Source organism: Pristis pectinata, chromosome 33, assembly GCF_009764475.1.
Source record: "Pristis pectinata isolate sPriPec2 chromosome 33, sPriPec2.1.pri, whole genome shotgun sequence".
NCBI classification, from domain to species: domain Eukaryota; kingdom Metazoa; phylum Chordata; class Chondrichthyes; order Rhinopristiformes; family Pristidae; genus Pristis; species Pristis pectinata.
In genome coordinates, this window is record NC_067437.1 from 14,379,460 (window position 1) to 14,392,818 (window position 13,359).

The following is a 13,359-nucleotide window of genomic DNA, read 5'->3' on the forward strand; positions in this document are numbered from 1 at the left end:
ATCTGGGATGATCCTGTTGGACAGATCCCTTTCAGTGTAGTACATTATATATAATTTGGTGTGTCTGGAGGCAGGGCATTTATAGACAAATTTTATTTTATTTATAGATATATTGTTGCATGGGCTGTAGTTTGGGGTTACAATTGAAGAACTGAACTAATAATGTGTGAATGTTGTTAAAACTCAAGCTGGTTTACAAGTGCCTTCAGAAAAGGAAAACTAATTATTACATTGGCATATGTGTGTCTCCAGTCACAGAACAATGTGGTTGATGTAGCTCCGGCAGTCCACTTTCCTCAAGGATGAGGATGAGCTGTAAACGTTGTTCTTGCCGATGATGTTTGCTCATGGTTTGCATTCTTCCCTTTTTTAAATGGCATTTCTACAAATTCTGTATGGCAGTCATTAATTTTTGACGATTTCTTCATGGATTAGTAATGTTTTGAGTCAGTGGGTCTGTATACAGTACTGAGTTCTTTATTCTCATAATTGATACAGAGTCAGAAGTGGATTCTGTACATGACTTGGATGGCTCCAGCACTTCAAAATTTTCTTGAATTTTAGCTTTCCTGCATGGAAGATGTAGGCAATGGCTATATAAACCTGACTAGAAGCAAAAAGTAAGCTTGGCATAAAAACCTTTGCAACCAGAATACATCAAAACTTCATATTTTGTAAATATTGTTAACATTGCTTGGAGTGCCTAGATAAAGACACTTTTGGAGCAGATAAAAAAGTAGATTATATTTGTGTTATTTTAAGTGTAATTCATTTCAAGCTAAGCTATATAGAAATTAATTTACTGCTTAAGAGCATGTTTCTTGATAAGAATTGTCATGTTTCTACTTCTGTTTAATTCATCAGGAATTCTTAAAAATATAATCTAAAGCAGCTGTACTTTTTCAGGTTCTGAAGTGTTTGTATAATAACTTCAGAAGAAGAAAAAAATGTACAATACCATACGAGGCTGATATTCTTTAATTTCATCCTTGGCGTTTGCCACTTCTGTAGAGCTTCATTTGACTATCTGGCCAAATTGTATGTGACATATGATGTACTCGGAATCGAGAGGTGAAAGAGTTATGAGTACCTAGAACTGGAATGTACCAGAACTTCAATACGCTTTATGGAACTCTTCTGCTGGTAGATTTAACCATAAAGTCTGAATACTTAAAAATTGGAACTGGACATCAAAACTCTCTGCATGTGTGCATTTGCTCTGAAGTTATTATTTACTACTTTAAGAATTTTCCCCAAAGGTATAACTTAGGAGGTTGCACCTATTTCAGGGAACCTCAAAATGTTAACCCCATTTGATGAGTCTGAGAATTCTAATTTTACTTCAGGAAAATGAGTTATTAGCATTTGCTGTGTATTTATTTATTGCCAGTCTAGTTGCTTAAGTCAGGTGGTATGTTTGGCTTAGTTTTAAACTATGCACTGCAATAACCAAAATGTTTATTTCTATTTGCATCATGATATGCAGTTAGATTTGTATCCATTTGGTTACATTTGTTTGGATGGCCAGTAGCAGTGAAAGAAAAGGAAATCTGTGCCTCCTAAAACCTCAGTGACAGTAGTGTTCATTAACCTAGTGCTATCTTGCACAGCTCATCAAAATGATTTTTGTAAATTTTAAAGAAAAGTACAGTCCAATTTGCTGCTAATTCTAGCAAATCCAAGTTTCCTTGAGATTTTGGACTTCCTTTCCTACAGCCTATTTGTCAACAGAAACTACATTTGTTATACCAGATTCATTAATTCCTCAAAATTACAAAATGTAAACTTTCTGAATTCTAGGATGCATGAGGCAATAATAGATGCATGTAGTCCCCAGGGTTACATAAGCTGATTTCTCCAAGTCAGAAATGTCCACTTTCTATAGCTACCCATATTGTATTGCTTCACAAATAATTGCTATAATTTCATTGAATAATCACCCTGACACCCATAATTAAACTAAGAAGTACTGTATCCAGTCGTTAATGAATATTGTGAAATACTATTACTATTATTACTAGTTTGAAAATGCTTAAAAAATGTTTGGGAAAATTTGCATAAAGTTGGATTTTTGTAAACCAGTTCATAATTTGGGGAATCCCTATGGTAGTAATTATTGATATTCTGTATTATGTTATTGGATACATTGTTTGGCAACTTCAATGTTAATCAGATTGATATCTAAACTATGTTATGATTTTGTCTTATTGTGACAATCTTGATCTCTGCAATTAAGTCTCATGCTTAAATTCTCATGCTTATATGGTGGCATTGAGTTTAATCATTCTTTATTATTGTGTTTAAAATTGTAATCTCTGGGCATACTTGACATTTACTTGGATTTTGCTTTCATTTAATTTTGCATTCATACCTTCTTAAGCTACAGGGGAGCCTCCTAGTCAGCATGATTCTTAATTGACTTTGCTACTTCTGAGTTTGCTAACATGGAAAGTTGTGTTTAAAAATGGATTAGATGTTGCTTGGACACCATCTTAAAGTTTATTTAACAGTATATCAGGAAGAATATCTTGGCCCCTGAAGTGGTGATTCTGGGGTTGGGTGTGGCAGAACGGCGATCAATGTGTGCAAAGTAAGTTGACCAGAGTGTTATTAAGTTGCAGGAATTGCATTTTGAGGAAGGTGTCTTGGAACTCTGGAACTGGCTTTGTATGGGAGATTGAGCAGTTTGTGTTCGAAACATTGAACAGTTTTGATAGAGGGATCAGAGAAACAGTTTTCCATATTCCAATATTCAGCAGCAATTGGTGAAATAATTTGAACAGAAGCACTAAAGGTAGCACAAATTTTTATCCTTGTATTCTCTTTGCCCTAAAAAAAACTATCCTCTCAACTTTCATTAATGAATGCTGAATCATTTGGAATTTTCAAGGTTGAAAATTCCTTTGTTTGTTGCAGTACAGGGAAATAGTGGAAATACAAGGTTAATTGATTAATTGCACAGGTCTATTGAAAAGAATACTGAACTTTTTGAATGGTATCCAGTTGACTGGAGAAATAAAGTATTGCTAGTTAATGACATTCCTCAATGTGATTAAAAGTGGACTACCACTTTCTAGAAGGCAGTTAGGGATGAACAATAAATATTGGTCTTGCCAGCGATGCCCAGAACCAGGGAAAATTAATAATTTTGTTTTGGGAAAAACATCTATGATTTCATGAATTTGGTTAAAATGAAAAATACAGTGCCAAAATTACCCTTTAAGAAATATGCCAAAAAGGAAAGGCATGTAAATGGAGTGGCTCTCAAACTCCTCCAGTGTCTTTTACTTAAGAGAGTTTAAGGTGCCTATTGGGTAATAACATGACAGCATTGTGGATCTTTCATTGTTGATGCACAAAGTCTTTGACTTGATTTAGACAAGACTGATCTAAGTAAATGTAAGTTGATAGTTCTATTGGTATATAGAGTATAAGAGTTGGTTAGAATAAGCTTAAAATCAGTTTTGTATCTTAGTGCACCTAAAAAAAAATGCAGGAAATATTCAGCAAACCAGGAAGAATCAGTCAAGAGAGAAATAGTTCTCTTTTCATCAACAGTTGAGATCGGTGATCTTTGATCAGAATATTTCAATTACGTTCATTTAGTCTGTGTGGTTTGTAAATTCTTGGAGCTATGAACTCAGTTTAATCTGGCTCCTAGATGTATTAAATATTTTAAGTCCCATGACAGAACAGATGAGATAGTAGAACCTTAGTTTCATCCGAGAGAGTAAGAAGAGCTAGGGTCTAAATTAACTTCAGAACCACAAAGGCAGTAATTTCTAAATTGCTGCTTGAGCCATGTTCAATTGATATAGTGTCAAGCAGGTCAGGGATGATTCGGGGAGTGGTGTTAAGAAAACTCAGATTGACAGTTATTGGAGCATTTTGCTCGAATGGGAATGTAGTGCCGCAAAGTAGTGCCACAATGCTAAATGGCTGAGCAGGCTTACGAGGCTTTATGGACTTCTTGCTGTTATTAAATGCTTCAGTGGTGTGCCTCTATTTCTCCTAGTAGTTTCATGCTCCCCACTCACCACCCCCTTGCCCTCCCACCGAGTTCCCTGTTGGACAAAGACTTTCTTTCATTTGTGACCCCTGGTTTAGTCTTCCTCACAAATGGAAATATCTTACCAAATCTTCCATAATAAGAAAGACATCTGATTCTCTTTTAAAGGATTGTCACAGCTCACTCAATCTGATTGCACCTTGCTGTTTTTAACTTCTATTTTTTTGTGTTCCTCAACCCCTAAATCCCTTTGTTCCTTGACTGCTTTTATTGAAGAAATATGTGGCCTTTTTGTTGTTCCTGTTAAAGATGGAAATGAGAGATGGGTCTGTGTAGCCCAAGCTCATAAAGAAGTATGCAGTTTGGTGCAGATCAGAAGATGTGCTTTATGTACCATATTTAATTCGGAAGCTAATTTTAATGGAACTTACAGTGGCACTGCAAATATGTCCCCCATTACGAAGGAGCCAAACTCTCTGTTAAATATTTGCTAGTGTAGGCAAATAAACCCTTAAGACCCATGTTTTGTGGCATTTATCCATTTGTTTTAAGTTCCAGAATCAAGTTGCAATAATTTGAAATTCTCTTGGATCAAAGGCAGGTTGAATGCCCTTATGGAAAACATGTTAATTGAAGAAAAGTCTATTCCTTTTTTTGTTTGAAATTTTATTCCTATTTTTTGTTGGCAGCCCAGGCATTAATGGCATATTCCCAATTGCTTCTGAGCAGGAGGTGATGGGTTTCTTGAACAGTCTCTGTGGTGCTGTTAGGAAGGGAGTTCCAGTATTTTGACCCAGCACCTGTAATATAACAGCCTGAATGCTCTGATTTGGAGGAGGGATATGAAGTTGTGATTTCCCCCTTGCTGCTGTCCTAACATTTGTTTATATAACTTTTCCAAAGTACCAGGATATGTATTTGGGCAGCACAGTGGTGCAGCTAATAGAGCCACTGCCTCACTGCTCCTGAGACCTGGGTTCAATTCTGACCTCCTATGCTGTCTGTGTGGAGTTTGCATGTTCTCCGTTGCCCTGGGTACTCCAGTTTCCTCCCACACCCCAAAGATGGATGGGTTGGTTGGTTATTTGGCTGCTGTAAATTGCCCATAGTGTTCTCATGAGTGGTAAAATCTACATAGAGTTCAGAATTGGGTTTATTATCACTGACGTATGTCGTGAAATTTGTTGATGGGAATGTGGGGAGACTAAAATGGGATTCATGTATCGTGGTTGATGGTCGGCGTAGACTCTGTGGGTCAAAGAGTTTGTTTCCGTGCTGTATCTCTTAAAGATTCTAAGTTTATATCATGTCCTTCATTTGTTGGCTTGTATGTTTAGAGTTCCTCATTGAGCTAATTAGGGCTGAATTATTGTTTAAAGCCAGTCATGTAATTTTCCATGTATGTTATAGTTTTTGAGAGTAGCAGAAGTAAGGGAAAATTGGAGCAGCAGCCTCACTGAACTAAATGTTGCCATAGTATCTTGTCACATTTGTAGGTTCCTTCAGTTTGGGTAACAAGGACGCAGTTGAGGTGTTTTTGTAACCAAATGATAATTTGCATCATGGTAGGTGGTAGAATCACTCATGATTTTTTGATCCTGCCATCTTTTTTCTCCTCTTGCCCCAAAATCGGGGCAGTCTAGAAATGTAAGTTGCTGGCTGATATAAAACTGTACTTAACAGATGAGAGTGCAAATGCATTTGAATGCTTTCATGTTCATATTGGATGCAAAAGAATATTATGAGAGGGTGGGACTATTTAAGGATGAATGAGGATGTCTAATTGGTATGGTAGAGGTATTAATTTTATAATATTCTTTTCCACTGTATCTCCCAACAAGTAATAGAAAAGATGAGAATGTGAATATCTTAAGTAGATTCAAATAACTTGTGGACTCAATTTCATTCCAATAGTTGTGTGCAAGAAGAAATAACAGATGAAAATAAAAGCTGTAAAAAATCTAACTCAATCTGAAACAAATTTTTTAAAATGCTATAAATACTTGGGTCAGGCAGTATCCATGTATAGAGTAACAGGTAATGCTTCAATTCACTTGCTCTTCCAATATGCTAACAATGTTGTCTATTCTGCACTGGCGAAGCCAAATACAAATTGGGTGACCACTTAGCAGAGCACCTGCATTTAGTCTGCAGGGTAACCCTGGGCTTTCAGTTTTAAATTTTTAAATTTTATTTACAGCGTGGTAACAGGCCCTTTCGGCCCAACGAGTCTGCGCCGCCCATGTTAAACCCCCAAATTAACCTACCCGTACGTCTTTAGAATGTGGGAGGAAAACGGAGCACCCGGAGGAAACCCACGCAGACACGGGAGAACGTACAAACTCTTTACAGACAGCGAAGGGAATCGAACCCCGATCGCTGGCGCTGTAATAGCATCGCGCTAATTTTCTAATCGCCCTCCCATTTTCTATCTGGCTATCTGTAGTTTCTAGTTTGTTACATTGAGGTCCATTGTAAGCTTGAGTAGCACCTCTTCTTCCTTCTGGGCATGTTACAGTCTTCCAGACTTGGAGATTGAATTTAACAATTTCAGTTAACTTGCTTTCTCTGCATCAGAACGGGCCAGTTCAGTCTTTTCTCATAATTAGCACAGCCTTCCTGTAGTTCAACATTTCACAACTTTTGTAAGCAACTTTGTTTGCTTTATTTGTTCTTAAAAGAAAACTAGCTTATGACAGCTGTAAAAAAAAAATCTTGGAGTTCATAATTTCAGGCAAAATTAATGAACATTTAGAAATGTAGGAGTATTGAGACTGTAAGTAGTGTTAAATTTTAAAAGTTTTGTTTAAAGAAACAGTTAAGGAATGCAGTTTACAGTAGTATATTTTCACCTGGAATTTGAGATGCAAAACGCTTGTTTAAAACATTAATACAGTGAGTAAATGCAGCAGGTGGATAGAATGCTGGCTCAATTACAGAGAATAGAATTGAAGTAAACAGTAATTGGAAAAACAAGATACTGTAAATAAAAAAAACAAAATGCTAGAAGTTGGGCAGCATCTTTGGCAAGGCAAACAGAGTTGATGTTTTGGATCAATGACCTTACATCAGCAGAACAAATTCTGACTTCCTGAGTACCTTCAGCACTTTGAGGTAAATGTTTTATTGCAAAGGGCCAGAAATGATTTCTCAAATATTTCATTGCTGGTCCAGTTTTGCTTCTTTCTCCCAGTCTTAAGTGGTTTTGATTTCGAGATAGGAACATAACCTCTGCATTTCTTGACTAGCATACTAGTTTTGTATTTTAACAGACAATGAAGGACTGGGGAAGATTTCAGAGGTGTTAACAAATGTTTATTGCACACTAATCTGGATAAGTGCCATACGATACATTTTGAAAGGAATATTCAAATAAATTTCTGAAAATGTCATTGCAATAGTGTTTAGGTTTTCATAATTGTATAGAATAAATTTGTTTCTAAAAATGATTAGGTGACAGATTCTCTGAATCGTTTAGAATTGCTTCATTACACAAGTCCTTGTTACTCATGAGGGACAAGGCATGGATCCTGCAAATAACAAAAATAACATTGATACCTCTAAGGCTGCAATGACAGAAGAGACCCCTGTTTGAAAACTTATAAGTTTCAACTTGTATGTTTCATCTTGTCAAAACACCTGACCCACACTTCAGACCCCAGCTCCAAGCCACATACACGGCCTATGGTTTTGAGCCCATTTTCCTGAACCTGGCCCCATGCTTCCAGTAATACTTGGCTGACCTTGTATGGGTCTCTGGATGACACACACTTAGTATATTAAAGCTGTATTAAATCTGTGGAGAGTATAAACATCATAGATTTTCCACAATGTTGGGAAACCAGGTGAGAAGAAATTTGACTTCTGCGTCTTTCCATTGAAGACAAAAATCCCCAAAGGTAGTTTTTTTAAATTGCATAGAGTTTTGACAATGATTGGAGAGAGGTCTCGTGAGGTATTTAAATTTGTGCTACTCACCAAGAAAGCATGAATGGAGTTTTACACATTGGGATACTGTCGCATGGAGAGCTTTGCCATGTGGAGTGGTTGATGCAGAGATGATATGTTTTAAGTGAAAATTGGATAGATCTTGAAGTGTAGGAAGTTAACCAAGTTTGGAAGGGAGAGCAGAGTAATGTAGTTGCTCTATATTTGACACCAGGAGGTTAGGCCAAAATGGCTTTTTTCCTCTGCTATAAATTGGTGTGGTTATATCTCGGGAAATTGTGCAACTTGAAAGCTCAGCATGATGTTTTGATGGATGCTAGTGTTTCTACAAGATTATCGTGGTTGACTTACTTATTACTTATGATGCATAGTGAATTTCTCATTAGTTAAGCCATTTCGAATAACTAACATAATAGAATATTAGTAAAATTTTTGCTAGATTTTTTTTGTTACTAGCAGCATGACATTAACTTGTTCTGAAAGGATTAGACGTGGAGTTTCATCTGTAGTCAGGGACATAAGAAAGTTTCTCATCTATCAAATATTATCAAATGCTGCACCGTTTGGAATTTTGGCTTCATGTTCACTTGAATGCAGGAAGCTAGCCCATGTCTCCAGAAATTACTCCTTGCTCTTTTCTCATCACGTCAAACATTGCATGCCAGGTTATTTGTGAGTAAAAGAAAGTAAAAGAGGGACTGCTTGCAATTATATCCTGAAAATGAATACAATTTTAATTTGTGTTTGTTCTTTGTTTCCAGATTTTGGACCCTTTTTTGATCTTGAGAATGACTTGCCAGATGAACTGATCCGTTCAGATCCTTTAGTACTGACAAATGGAGGTGACTTGGCTCAGCTAAGTGGCGTTGGCATGGTGCAGGATGCTGCCTCGAAGCACAAACAACTGTCAGAACTTCTGAGAGGCAGTGGTTCTAGTATCAGCATGGGACATGGAACAGTCAGCACTGGTGGTGCCTCATCACGATCCATGGATAGTCCAGTTCAGTCCGTAGGCAGCCAAAGTCAACAGAATAGTCCCAGTATAGGAAGTTTAAGTAGTATGGTGAAGAGCCCACTAACTCAAGGTGGTCTTACATCCCCTCCCAATATGGGGATAGGAGCAAGTGGAGCAAACCAGAGACCTACAACACCACAGTCTGTGAACCCCCAGAAACATGATCAGCTTCATACGTCTGCAACAGGTCTAATGCCTGGTGTAAACAGTCCAACCAACCAGGCAGGGATGAGCATGAATGCTAATATGAATCCAGCTCTGATGAACAGTGGCAATGCTCAGGGCATGATCCAGGGACAAGTGATGAACGGTTCTCTTGGTGCTGGAAGGGGAAGACCTAATGTACAATACTCAAGCCCAGGCATGTCCAACACAAACAACCTACTTGCTGATACATTATCCCAGGGATCACCTCAGATGGCAGCTGGTCTCAAAGGACCCCAGCCTGGGGCAATGAGCAAGGTAAGAGCCAAGCATTTTGCACTTCGGCGTGCATTAACGTCAAAATGAAGTTGCATTAATAATATGTGACAGGCCTGTTCTGGTTCGACACTGTTGGGCACTTAGCAAATATTTATTGGTACTAATACTGAAAAGTTGAAATAAAGACAAAGGACTTGAAATATTCCATTTCAGCTTGATGATTCTTCATGAAAACTAGGAAAAAATAAATTAAGTAGCAGGGAAAGGGGATTTGGAGAAGGAGAGGACAGAAGTATATGACGTACAATTAAATGATAGAAGAGTCAAGAGTACATGGTAAAATTCAGTGGTAAAAGAATTATTGAATAACAAAAGTCTTGGAAATGCTGTAAATGGGTACAGCAGCATAATGTTTTAAAAAAATGTGAAATGCAAATTCTGCAAAATGCAAATTGGAGGTATTTCTCAATTAATGTATTTCTCAATTAATGGGTTTATTATTGTCACATACTGAGGTACAATGGAAAAACTTTGCATGCCATCCATTCAGATCATTTCATCACAGTGCATTGAGGTAGTACAAGGGAAAACAATAACAGAATGCAGAATAAAGCGTTATAGTTACAGAGTGCATTACAGGCAGACAATAAGGTGCAAGGCCATAATGAGTTAGATTGTGAGGTCAGGAGTATATCTTACCATACTAGGGGACTGTTCAATAGTCTTTTAACAGCAGGATAGAAGCCGTTCTTGAACCTGGTGGTACGTGCTTTCAGGCTTTTGTATCTTCTGCCCGATGGGATGGGGGAGAAGAGAGAATTCCGGGGTGGGTGGAGTCTTTACTTATGCTGGCCGCTTTACTGAGGCAGTGAGAAATGCAGACCGAGTCCATGGAGGGGAGGTTAGCTTCTATAATGTGCTGAGCTGTATCCACAACTCTGCAGTTTCTTGTGGTCTTGGACGGAGCAGTCGCCATACCAAGCCATGATGCATCCGAGTGGGATGCATTTTATGGTACATCTATAAAAATTGGTGAGGATCAAAGGGGACATGCCGAATTTCTTTAGCCTCCTAAGGAAGTAGAGGTGCTGGTGCATTTCTTTGGGTTATGTGTCTTCAATTTACAAATCTATTTTCACTGTAATGAATAGCACACCATGCCACCTGCAGAAATGCACTGTACCAAAATACCACCAAATGTGCCTATGTTGGAGATTAAGTGGTGTTCCTTGAGCTTTTTGGAACAATGTTGAAGGCCAAGGACAAGAGACGTCAAAGTAAGAAATGAGTTGGAACATTAGTGGAGTAAGCAGAGGTGTTCCACAAAATAGTCATCCAGTCTGTGTTTGACTTCTCCAGTGCAGAGGAGACCATGTGAAGGTAGCTGCAATTCATTTCTATATCTCAACCCATTCTTCAGTCATAAAGGTACTTCTAGAATTTTTGGAGGGGTTATCATCCTTACCAAGCCACTTAGCAGCTCTGATTCTAGTGGATGTTCGTATTAAATTTGACTGAGATTAATCTTGTGTACCAACAATGATGCATGCCCAGAAGTTAGATAGACCTCTAACTGTAGAAAGTCACTGCACTTGGACATAGCATCTTTATCAGGGTAAGATGTCCCAAGGCATTTTACAATAACTTGATTGAAGGAAGTTTGAGACTAGGCTTTAAAGGAGATAAAGGCTGATCTGATTGAAGGGTTAATTAACAAGGTTTTAAGAAGTTTTGAAGGACAGAAGAAATTTGGAGAAGGAGAGGGGTTTAGGCAGGGAATTCCATTAAGCAGCCAAAGACAAGGCATCCAATGTCTGATTTATGTGGGTGTGGGCTTCTCTGCCATGGTCAGCATTTAATGCCATTCCTAATCTTGAGAGATTAAAATCTGGTATGCTCAAAAGAACTGTAGAACTGGATGATTTTACAGAGGCTCAGAAGAGTGAAGCCCTGCAGGAATTTGAAAAACAGGATGACAATATTAAAACAAGGTGTTGCTTAACTGGGCACCAAAGCTGATTAGTGAACACAGGATGAATGGGACTTAGTGAGAGTTTGGACAGAAGCAATGGAGTTTTGGATAAACTCATGTTTGCAGAGAATGGAATGGGGGAGCTACTTTAATTAAATGAAATAAAAGTCTACGACCTTTCTCAAATAACATCCTCTCCATTGAAACATCACGCGATACAGTTTGCAATGTGTCCCTATGCCTTAAAGTGCAAGTCCTGACGTGTATGCTGTTAGATTTTGTGAAGGGAAGAAGTCCCTATATAGTAAATTTTAATTGTACATTAATGACCATCCAACGCTGTTCTGCTTCAGTCATCCACTTGGAAGTTTGGGTGTGGGGGGAACAACAAAAAATATGGGCACAATAATGGTACATTTTGTAAATTAAATCCTCAAACTGAACTGTGCTGATTTTTTTGATGCACTCATTTGTCAATGGCAATTGAAAATAATAAAATGGAAGGTATGGAGGTTACCACCAGCTTTCCTCTATGTCATTTTCAGGGATAGGTAAGAGAGCTTTTCATGGGCATGTTCATGTGTACCATCACATTGTTATGTTTAACTTGTACAGATTAATTTGAACCATAGCCATAACTATTCAAGTGTCGTATAAATTTCTTGAATGCAAACGTATTTAGATTTTTAGTGTTTTTAGCTACGTTTCTTAGTTCCCATTAAGAAACTATTACTTAAGCTCTTAATAAAAATTAAAATATGTTAAGAATTTGCACATTACTGCTTAAATCATTTGCCTTTTTGTAATATCTGAAGAAAGGTTAAGATTTATACCTGCAGTAGCTTATTTCCACACTCTTGAATTAATTATTCCTTTTTGCAGTTATTTCATCATTTAGCTAAACTATGCCAAATATTTAAATTTTGAGAGCTAATTGGACTAAATATCTGCAAATAAAAACATTTTTGTGCTTTTTTTCTGCACGTTTGGAAAAAAAATGTGATTGCTTATATAGATTCAGTTTCAATAAATTTGTAACAGCTTTGGGGTAGATGAAGGAAATACAGCTGTTGCTCTGACTATTGGTCCTAAAGAAGGAGAGTTTCTCTTTAAACAGTGACAGTGTGCCCCAGGCGAAGCAGTTTCGCCTTTCACATGAATGGCTGAGCATGAATCTAGAGTTTGGATTAATGTTGGTGTATAGATCTGTGCTGGGCTTTTCCTCCTTTGTTCTTGTGCAGAGGTGTAAGTACCATCTGTTGTCTATGCACTTCAAGAAAATCGGGTCTTTTTCTTCTCCTTCCCCTACATGGTAAATATTTTGTTTCTAAGCTAATGTTAACTGAAAATTATATCTTTAGATCCATTTAATATGTTCATGCATTTGGAGTTGTCAAATGCATATCATACTTATGAAATATTCTTGCTATGTTCTAGGTTAGAAAGTTTAATGTCTATAAGTACTAAATGTTGAAATAAAAGTATAATGGAGAAGCCAATGCATGCTTAGGCAAATTATGGTGTGCATCAGCAGTAAATACCAGTGCATAAATTCCAGGCCAAATTTGCTAATAGCTAATTTTGTAGTTTAGTTGAAGCCAGCACTGCAGGTGTTTGGTATCTCTCTCTTTTACATAGCAGTTTGTGAAGTTAGATTCATGGGACAGTCAGATATTTTGTTGTATTATCAAAGCAAAAAAGATTTCATCTTGGCAAATGAGGTTAGCCTCCTTGGAGGTGTGTGATTCTACTTTTCCAGGTGTAAGATGTATGTTCTGTGATGAAAGGTGACAAAGCAATCAAAATTTCTGCCATGATATTCTAAGCTACCCTGGAAAGTGCTCTTGTGTTACAAACAAGATGGGCTTGATCGCAACTCCTCCAGTTCACCTTACTGCCCCATGTTAAATAGCTTGCTAAATTGAGTATATACCCAAGTTGTGCTATTTTTCCTCTAAACTCAGCCTCTGAAAGCATATTGTAAATGTTTCT

General features: G+C 37.5%; 1 protein-coding gene across 1 annotated transcript in view; it reads left to right on the top strand.

Annotated features, from left to right (window-relative positions):
- The window catches only part of LOC127585473 (histone acetyltransferase p300-like), a 102,947-nt gene that overhangs the window by 22,121 nt on the left and 67,467 nt on the right, over positions 1-13,359 (top strand). The window contains 1 exon segment of the mRNA XM_052042948.1: positions 8,719-9,434. Coding sequence (XP_051898908.1) covers positions 8,719-9,434 — 716 coding nt within the window.